Source organism: Frankliniella occidentalis, unplaced genomic scaffold (assembly GCF_000697945.3).
Source record: "Frankliniella occidentalis isolate FOCC.00 unplaced genomic scaffold, Focc_3.1 Scaffold107, whole genome shotgun sequence".
Lineage (NCBI taxonomy): Eukaryota > Metazoa > Arthropoda > Insecta > Thysanoptera > Thripidae > Frankliniella > Frankliniella occidentalis.
This window is the reverse complement of record NW_026267236.1, coordinates 280,996-291,025: the sequence shown is the minus strand read 5'-3', so window position 1 is coordinate 291,025 and position 10,030 is coordinate 280,996. Positions and strand designations below refer to the sequence as shown.

The following is a 10,030-nucleotide window of genomic DNA, read 5'->3' as shown; positions in this document are numbered from 1 at the left end:
AGGGGTGGCTTCATATCGCGACTCCGGGTTTCACTTGACAGCGACGCGTACACGGAGCAGACGTCCGCGGTCCCCCCCGGGGCCTCAGGGGGCCGCCCGCCAGCCCCACCAGACCGCCCTCAAGGCCCCGAGGGCCTGTTCCGGACTGCCAAGATGTAAGCAAGCACGGGGACCTGCGCCTGCGGGCGCGATCCACCCCTCTCTCTCTCCCCTTTCGTATAGCCCACCTCCTCGCCCGTCTTGTCTCTTCGTCACCCGCCCGCTGTCGCTCTCGGGAATCCTGCCATGTGCAGGTGAATTTCAGCGTATATGTTTAGCCGCTATCGACGAGCATGCGGCGATATGATCTATCTCTCGCTAGGCTTTCCCCGCCGGCGTGGTGCGTCCCGGGTCCTGGCGGGGCCGGCGCGGTGCGGTGCGGGCCCTGGGCGATAAGCTGCGCGCCGCGCCTAGCCGCCGTTCGTTCGCCGGGCGTTCTTTCATCGGTACCGGCAGGCGTCGTTCACTCCGGTTCACTCGGTGAGAGGAGAGGCGTCGACGCGGCGAGGTGGCGCGGCCAGCGACACAGCGACGGCATCTCAGGGGGGCGGCCATGACGGGCACGCTGGTGTCCGGGACAGCTCTGACGACGCTGACGACGACCTCGTCCTCCGGGAGGGCCACCTTCGACCTGTGCGCCTGCGTCCTGGGTGCCATCGCCATGGCCGCCTACGTGGTGTACCCCGGAGCCGCCCTCTACCCCGCCTTCATCGCCGCTCAGTTCTACATCCTGGTCGTGATCCTGTCGTAGGCGCCCTCTCCCCCGGCCTCCGTGCAGGCCGTCGACGTGCTCGTCTGGGCGCTGGACGCCGGCAGAACGCGTCCCGCCGGGTGCGGGCGGCAGCACGAAGAGAAGTGAGTTTTAAGTGTTTTCTGCGCTTCTTATGAAAACCGGAGAAGGACGAGAGAAATCAAATCATATATTTGAACTCTGCAAACGAGACTTTGTTGAACAGTTGGCATTAGGCGCCGGCCGGCGCGGAAGCAGTGGTGTTACGTACGGCCTTCATACTGTCAATGTAAATTCAATTCGCACTTCGTAGCGCAACGACAAGCGTGGACAAGCGAGAGTGTACACACACACGCGCGCGCACACACACACAGGCAGGTCACCATGAATAAACTTGTCAAAGATGGTATCACTACTCTGTATTTGAACTGTTATTTTCTTACAAACTTAAAATACTTCTACATAGTAATGAAATGCTTATACATAGTAATAAAATACTTACACATAGTAATCATCAAATAGTACTTATACATAGTAATCAGTCATTCACACACTGGCTCTCACACACGGGATCTCCACGTTGGTATAACCGACAGCGCGAAGTCCAGCCTAACCCAGCGTTCTGCTCGTCTAAAATAGGATATCGCTCTGGCAGGTAAAAACTGAATCACCCCTGTTGCACATCAACTAAGCGAGCGAATGTATACATTTTAGAAGCATATAACTATACATATTTAAAAGCAAAAATCACAACATCATACCCGCATTCGGCCCAGCGGCGAGTTTCGTCTTGTCACAATAAAAATGGTATGGCGTATGGCGAGGCTTTCCTCAAATCACGTCCATAATACTGGTCGTTTTTTTTACCCAGGGAGGAAGAAACAACGACGGTTTTTGGTGGACAAAGTCTCTAGGATTTTGAAAAATGTCTGTACGTGTTTCACTTTTTAAGAAAAGGGGAAACTTTGAGGAACTCCCATGTTTATGGAAAACTCCTCCGATGTAGCCGCAGATTTTGAGGAATCTTTGCAAAAAAATGAGGAAAAATCCTACACTTTTGGGGGAGACTCCCTCGAAATCTAAAGACTTTTCCTCAAACTAAGGGAGCTCCTTTAAAGTTTTCCCTTTTCCCTCAAAAAATGATATATCGTTTTCACCGTGTTGTGGATTTTCTTGTTTTACTTCCTTATCTTAAATCAATTTTTGTAGACTTTGTAGATTTTCTGAGTGCACGGAAAAAAAGAATTAGCTATCAGAGTCAGAACTAGTGAATTCGCTAATTTTCGGATAGACAGGGAGGAGTCAGGAGTTCGTTGCTGGAGACAAGCAGTACTACTGTACTATCCACAACTAAGCTGTGCAATGTACCGAGTGGTGGACTTCTTGGATATTCCATGCACACACTGAAAAATATTCTAGATAGTCCAAAAGTATTCCAGATCTACCGAAATATTTCCAAATATTCCAAGAATGTTCCAGCAAATTCCAAAAAGATTTCAGATATTCTAAAAGTATTCCAAAATTCCCTGAATATTCCAGTTATTCCACAAATATTCCAGTTATTCCACAAATATTCCAGATATTCCATGAACACCAAAACAAAAAAGTGGTCGACCCCCGAAATGTACCAGTTATTCTACATCGAATTGCGGATTGTCTATTCCGAAATAAGCTAATTTGTTAGTTCAGGTGACTAATTCGTTTTGTTCCGTCTGCCTACAATGTTGAGCACTTTCCCCCCTAGGTAGAACCGTTGTGGTGCTGCTCACGGAGCCCCGGTCCCGGTCGCCGCTGCACCGCTTTGCTTGGGCGCGGTGCGCGCGCCCCTGAGCACCGAGAGCAGCCTGCTGAACGGGGCCTCCACCAAGAGGTGCAGCACCAGGGCCGCGAGGAAGGCAAAGCAGGTGTCCGCGATCGCCATGACGACCTGCAGGGGATCAAATTAGTTTTCTATCATCTGCTTTCACGATCGATTCTTGACCACTTCTAGCCTGGCAGAGTCTCGCATGCTCACGGTTCCCTCTAGCCTCTAATATCTATGGTTTGCTGCTCAAGCGTTTTTTCCCTCTTTCCCTATCGAGAGCTGACACCGTACAAGAGGCCGCTCACAAATATAACATCACGCTATTTTGGACAATTTTTCTACCCCTTTTCCCCCACTGCCACAGTTATAGTCATGATTTTGACTCCCCCCCCTCCCCTCAGCGAATGTCGCTCAACTTTGATAGTGATTGTTTTATCACCGCGCGGAGCAAGTAACTGTGTGACGTCAGAGGGATCTTGACCGCCCGCCTACCCCCCGCCCCCTAAAAGTGTGACTTGTGAACGCCCCTCATGTACCATGTGGCTGATTCACCCCGCGCACGACATGCCTATTTATACTGCACCGCATGCACGGGTGCGGGCGGGCTTGCCTATCCTCGCTGCGTTCGGCTCCTTACGGCCCCGTCCGAGTAGGCAGCCCACCCGCACACGTGCATGCGGTACGGTATAACTAAAGTGCGCGGCTTTAATCAGCCACCTGGTATGTTTATGTTTAGCGCTTGTTGTTACTGAAGTGTGTCATCTTCCCAAAAGGAGGGATTGGGGGCGGGGGGCGGATCCTCACCGTGTCCTGGGTGCTGTACACGAACGCCGCCCGCTGTTGGCCGCCCAGGTAGAGCTGCACGAGCGCGTGCGTGCAGTACGCGCTGTACGAGAGGCGCGACCAGGGCCGGAACGCGGCGAACACCGAAGTTCGCGACTTGTCCGCGTCCGCTGGAACATTCACAGACGAGCCGTGAAGGAGGGGGAGGGGGAAGACGGAGACGGGATGTCTTGATGTTGACTCACCCGCCGTGGCCGCGACGATGCCCGCGGCGAAGGCCACGCCGACCAGGCTGCGGTGCAGGCCCGCATAGGCGACGCGCGCCCAGAGGGGCGTGAGCGCGGGCTGGGCCGTCATGAAGACGGTGCCGAGCGCCACCGCGGCCACGGCCAGCAGGAACAGCAGCGGCGCGGCCCAGCGCAGCGCGCGCGGCACGGGCGCGGCCCGCGCCTGCAGGTGGCGCAGGTACCAGCCGGCCGCCACCCCGGCCACGTACGGCCCGAGCCGGCCCGCCGCCGACACGTACACGTGCATGTGCAGCGGGGTGCGCGCCATGTGCCCGGCGTCACTGCGGGAGAAAACAACCATACAGGTGGAACACAATCGTCAAAAACTCGCCAATGACCCTCATCTTACGTCAAAATAAGGTCAATTATCTGGCTACCTAGCTGCAGTAAATTTTGACGGTGACGTCATTTTGACATAACATTGGGGTGTGGTCTACTCGCCCAGCTACGAATTAATTGTTGCTGCCGGCCTGCTAGCCGAAATTCATTTGGGGTGTTTACTCACCTCGGCGTAGGAACGATGGTGCCGTCGAGACGGAGCCACCAGGTGATGCCAGCCGGGTAGAGAACGCCGAAGAGGAAGGCCAAGGCCAGGAGGCGGCGCACCAGGCGCGGCCGGGTGGGCGCCAGCAGCACGATGGGGCACAGGACCAGGAAGAGCTGCATGTCACACGCCAGGTACCAGGCGGGATCCAGGCACTGCGGAGAAGGCGAGCCAAGGGTTAAGTCCGCAGAAAGGAGGGGGGGGGAGTTCAGGTGGGTTGAAGTATACCGGTTCATCCTGGCCGAAGACGTTGTTGATGAAGAGCAGGTTGGTCCACCAGCGGCGCTGGCAGCGCTGCGCCTCCTCCAGCACGGTGGTCCCCCACAGCGGACCGGAGCCCAGCGACGGCAATTCCAGCGCCAGGAAGGCGATGGCGGCCGCGTAGGCGGGGATGAGCCTGCGTGCACGGCGATTCAGAGTTGTGAGTCATCTCAAGCACGAGGCGTGTCTCGGTCTCGGGCGCCGGTGACGACAAAGAGGAAAGGTGGTGGGCGGGGAAAACAGTTGGCAGCGATGATTGTAGGGGCATCCAGGCTTCCCATAGCAGCGCGCCACCCCGGCGCGCCTTGCTGGCCTGGGAGGAAACACTGCCCTAGAATCACTGCTAGCGCCGCGGTGGCATGGAGAGGTGGGTGCCGATCAGCCTCGCCGTCTTCCTTGGACTCGCTGCCGTCATCGTGGTCGTGTTCACCGCCATCTACTCCAGCGACGCCAAGGCGTAAGTGCGGCCACGCTGTTGCGCTGTTGTCTCCCTTGTCCACCCCTCATGACACAAACAAATGCTGATCAAAAGATTGCGTAGAGAAAATCCAGCATTGACGCTGTGTTACGTAATTTGAATTTCCCGCGCTTTGCATCAGGAATATGAGCCCACTGAGCAACGCAACGCGCGCGCGCGGGGGAAGTACAGCATTGTACAGTACAAGAGTGGGAGTGTCTCCGATCGGGCCGAGCGCCTCGCCCGGTATCGTCCGTCTCCTTTCCTCTTGTACCTGACGCATGAGGGAGTGCGGGAGAAAGAGGATGCCGGGCAAGGCGCTCGCCCGCCCGATTGGAGGCACTATGTATAGTGGAGTACGCACGCGGTGACCCGAGGCCGAGCCCGACAGGAAACTTCTCCCCGGCCCGACACTGCATTACCTGATTTATTGCCCAACTTGGGAGAGGCAGGGGAATTTCTTGGGCTGATGCGTCCCCGTCCTCCGAGTGAGATAGACTGACCCGCCCAACAGGGAACGCCCGAGGGGCCCCCGGCTGGCGGTGTTCCTCGTGCCGCCGCCTCCCCCGTCCCCGCCCTACCGCCCCTCTAACTGGACCGACCCTGTGCCGCCCCCGGCGGGGAACGCCTCCCTCATGTCGCTGTCCAACTTGGCCGCTGTATTCCCGGTGGACAGCTCCTTCCCGGAGCTCTTCCTCCTCCGGCCCGGGGTCCGCCTCCTTGGCCGCCAGGACGCCGCGGGTCTGCCGGCCTTCGTGATGGATGTTCCCGGAGGACGCCGTGGAGTCCGTCCTCTCGGAGGGGAGAGGCCCGCCGCCGGTCCCCACAAGATTGTCCGAGGTGACCGGCGCATGACCTTCGGGGACGCGGACGCCTTCGTCTACACCTCTTCCGACCCCGCCGCGTCCAATGCCACCCCTCCCGACTCTCTCCAAAGAACGAGCAGCGTAGCGCCGCCAACCACCCCAACAAGTGCGCCAGCGCCACCGTCCCGAGCCCGGGCGCCCTCGTCGCCCTCCTCGGTGCCGCTGGAGTCCACTGTACGAGTGACCCCAAGCCCAAGTCAACCCACTTCGGGCCCTGTGGTAACCAACTACCGCAGCCGGGGGGTCGTCGACGTGGACCTCTGCGTGCTGTCGGGGGGCGCGCCGTTCCTCGTGCGGGAGGACGACAGCCGCGCCCTGCTCGAAGACACCCTGCGGCAGGTGGGTGTCCCGACTGCATTAGCTCCATTCCCGTCCGGAAGTGGCTCTGACGTGCACCTGTCCGCAGGTGAAGCCCGCCAAAAGCGCCATCATGCGCAAGGCCATGAAGGCTCTGATGGAGGCCTATCAGAGGCACATAGAGATGGAGGAGGTGTCCTCGCCGCGGCCTACTTCCGGTTGCATTCTGCCCGCCACTAAGAGGCCGCCGAGGCCGACGTCGGCCACTTCGAGTAGCAAACCTCGCTGGTGGGACTACGTCCCGGACAGGCGGTTGCCCCAGCCTAGGGGCGACTCGCGGCCTCGGCCCCGCTTGGCCACGGGCGTGCGGCGGGACCCAGTCTCCTACCCCGCGGACTACGACGACTACAACCACCTCGATGACGCGTTCGGTCCTCCCCGCATCCCGTGGCGCCAGCGCGCTGTTACCTAGACAGAGCTAATCGGAGGATTGACGCTGCGCCGCTGCGGGCAGACCTCGTCCTCCTGTGCACAGAATTAGGCTAAAACAACGACTAACTCCCGTGACGTGTTGTCGGGCCCCCTCACCTTGCGTATCGGAAGAGGTAGAGCGCCCAAAGTGAGGACTTCCTCCCCTGCTGGTGGAAGCCGATGAGCGTCCAGCTCAGCAGGCATCCCCCCGCCACAAAGAACATGTCCACCACAGCCGTGCCGTTCATGACGAACAGGTCCAGTGGGCTCGAGTACACCTGCAACGGTAGTAGAGCGACATGAGCACTGGAGCGGCCAGGAGGGCCCCGGGGGCGTAGGCAGCCCATACGACGCCACCGCTGCGCCGTACCTTCTCGAGGTCGTTGGCGTTGAGGAGCGGGCTCGCCATCAGAGCCTCACCGCGGTGCCCAAAGATGACGGCGAGCAGGCAGATCACTTTGGCCGCGTGGATGCACGCGATGTCGTTCTGGTCGTCAGCGGTGATCGCCCGCCAGTTCCGTCGCACGGAGAATGCCTGCAGGGCGCTCCCTAAAGTAATTCCACAAACGTAATTTTTCGGGCATCGACCGTCGTCGCACGACACTGCAAAACCAACACGGGCCGATCGTGCACATAAGCGTGAACGTGCCATTTCGCATTACACATTATCCATCATGTTCATGGTCAACAAAGTTGGTTTTGCAGTGTTGGCGTCTCTGTCAGCCAGGATTCAACGTCAGTTCGCATTGCGAGTTCCTTATTGTCACGCTAACCTGACTTGCCGGTCGAATCGACGATCGTGCAGAAGACGACCCACGTCACGAGCCATGTCAGGAGCGTCCTGCGAACATGACAGTGAGAAGGAAAATGAGTGAACGAATCACCAGCTGGGTGCGCAGACGGACATTCCCAGTCCTAGTCCCTCCCTCGTACACACTCACCACGCCGTCGCGCTGGCCGGTGTGCTGGGCTGGCCGGCAGGCACGTGCGCCAGCCCCTGCCACAGCCGGGGGTCGACCGTCAGGTTGGCGTCGAGGCCGTGGGGTGCCGCCAGGTCGCGGAGGGGCTGCCCGAGGACGACGGCCAGGTCGCGGGGGCCGCAGCTCGCCGGCACGCACATGCCCCACCACGTCTCGTGGCGCCCGACCTGCAGCCGGTGCTGCGGGGGCTGCGGACACGGAGGGCGACAGCGTGAGCACCGCGTCGGCGGGCGGGCGACATGGAGTACTCCGAGAGCGTGGCAGCCAAACTCACCTTGAAGGCGGCCCACGCACTTTCCTCCAGGGCGTTGTCGGCCGCCCACACGCCTAGCCGCAGCTTGGCCAGGCAGAAGGCGGTGCCCGGGAGGGCGGGCTGCGGGTCCGTCGCCAGGCACTCGTCGAAGCTGCCCAGCTGCCACAGCTCGCCCCACAGCGCGCCCCGCGGCGCGCGCGCGGACGCGTCCCACACTGCAACACAAGGGCGTAACTGCAAGTCTCTGGCGCTACCCCGCGGGGCGGGGTGGAGCTCGCGGGGTAGCGCCAAAGGGACGCGGCGTGTCGTTAGCGCTGCTTGCATTCGCATTCCCTCGCATTTCCTTTCATCGCCATGGTATGCGCCAATTCACAAAGTTTATTTCCCTAAATGGCGCACTCCTGGATTTACTCGCGCTCAAGTCCGCTAGTAGTAATACTAGTAGTAATACTCACTTTGCACGGCCCACTTGCTGAAGTTCTCCAGGCCCTCGAGGTAGGCGCGCAGGTCCGCTCTGCACTGGGTCACGGACGCGCTGTACGCGTCGGCGCCGTCGGTGAAGGCCGCCCCCTGCAGCAGCCGCAGCAGGTCCAGATCTCGGAAAAAGGGCCACAGGGACCGGGCCGGGCCGGGGTCGCTGGTGTCCCCGCACGGCCTGCGCCACGGCAAAAAAACGGTTACACACGGCGCTGCTTTCTCCCGTGGGATTTGAACCCGCGACACGAGGAGCTGAGTGCCGTCATCGCGACCCGCTGCGGCACGCGTCGCGTCCCCCCTCCGGGTCCCCCCCGCGGTTCCCCGCCGCCGCCACTTTCTGCTGCCGGTGGTTAATGCCTCGCTCCCACACCTATTGCGCGCGCGTCGACTTGTCGGGATTACGAGGATGCGGATCTCTGCGGCGGGAAGGCATTACCGCCGCTGTTTAGCGCGGGAGAAGGGCGCGGCATAGAACAATGTCACGGCGCTCTGCCGTCGCATCTCGACGGCCACACCCGAGAAAAACGAGCTTCTTCAATCAAGGAAATGTCCTTGGAACAAGTCAGTTTCCTAGACCTGTACTAGGAAATTGACTTGTTTCATTACTTGATTCAAGGACGTCCTTTTTTTGATGCGATTCGGAGCTGGAATCTTTTTCTTTTTGTTAATTTCTTTCGGTACTTTGTGTATATCTTCTCTCTTTGATTTCGAGAAAGGCCGCAATCGGAATGACGCAAAGTGGTCCTCGGTTTTGATTCCTGCAGGAAAACTATTGATTTGATTTCCTGTTGAACTATGGGTGACGCTCAGGGCTCAGGCGATCTACGACACGCGCGAATATTACTGGTTTGTAAACAAATGAATCGTTGTGATTGTGGCGTTCTTGAGATTCCATTGCACAGGGATGGATCTGGGTCACGGCTAGGGGAGGGACAAAATATGCGTGTGTTGCGGTGGATTGAATCCTACTTTCAACTTGTATTTTCTCTGGTTGTTTCATTTAGTACTGACCAGCGCGATCGATCTCTTTGGACTTTCAAATATTATTTTTATTCGAAACACGGTCGTTGGAAGAAGAAAGAAACGTCGGAAACGTGCTACTGTGTCGCCTGCCGTTTCGTGGATAGACTGTACCGCATTACATGAGTGCGGCCGTGTTGCCTACCTGCGGGTCCGTAAGGCGCCATGCTGTGTGACGGTGGACTGGGCTGGGCAATGGGCCATCCCACCTTAGTGATGGAAGTCGGCGTGTTTTCCGGAAGTACGCATATGCATTTCAAATGATATATTAGACCTAGTTAGTAGAGAGACCCTGTGCGAAGGTGACGGCTCGGGTCTGCAGTGTGACCCTATAGGTCCTGCTTCACATCCGAGATGGCGAGCCCGAGCTCGCGACTGGCCGGTCGTCTCCAGGCGCCGCGTTTAACGTTCTCTCATTTTGCGGAAAATAACGCCAGGGACACCGTACTTTTTTCTATCGCGGATATCAAGGCCACCTCAAGCCGTATGCCATTAGGTTCGTTTCACTAAAAACTAATACTTATGTAATGTATCTGATCTGGCCTGATGTCTTCCGCCCCCCCCCTCTCTCTCTCTCTCTCTTTCTCTCTCCCTCTCTCTCTCTCTCTCTCTCGCTGTTTTAACGACGGTTTTTTCTCATTACTATTTGGACTCATTCCCTGGCAGGTTTTCGGCTTTTGTCACCACGCTGTCACGATTTGCGCAGGTGTAGATAGAGGGATACTACGCTGTTTTTCCCTTTTGCGCACCTCCCCCCCCCC

At 58.3% G+C, this 10,030-nt stretch overlaps 1 protein-coding gene across 1 annotated transcript in view; it reads right to left on the bottom strand.

Annotated features, from left to right (window-relative positions):
* Positions 1 to 1,173: 1,173 nt before the first annotated feature.
* LOC113203237 (O-acyltransferase like protein-like) overlaps positions 1,174 to 10,030 on the bottom strand; it is a gene marked incomplete at its 5' end in the record, with an annotated part of 9,418 nt that continues 561 nt past the window's right edge. The window contains 11 exons of the mRNA XM_052269989.1: positions 1,174 to 2,696; positions 3,378 to 3,526; positions 3,602 to 3,924; positions 4,149 to 4,342; positions 4,416 to 4,584; positions 6,657 to 6,817; positions 6,910 to 7,088; positions 7,313 to 7,380; positions 7,481 to 7,707; positions 7,794 to 7,987; positions 8,228 to 8,427. Coding sequence (XP_052125949.1) covers positions 2,535 to 2,696; positions 3,378 to 3,526; positions 3,602 to 3,924; positions 4,149 to 4,342; positions 4,416 to 4,584; positions 6,657 to 6,817; positions 6,910 to 7,088; positions 7,313 to 7,380; positions 7,481 to 7,707; positions 7,794 to 7,987; positions 8,228 to 8,427 — 2,026 coding nt within the window. The remainder of the gene's footprint in view (positions 2,697 to 3,377; positions 3,527 to 3,601; positions 3,925 to 4,148; positions 4,343 to 4,415; positions 4,585 to 6,656; positions 6,818 to 6,909; positions 7,089 to 7,312; positions 7,381 to 7,480; positions 7,708 to 7,793; positions 7,988 to 8,227; positions 8,428 to 10,030) is intronic.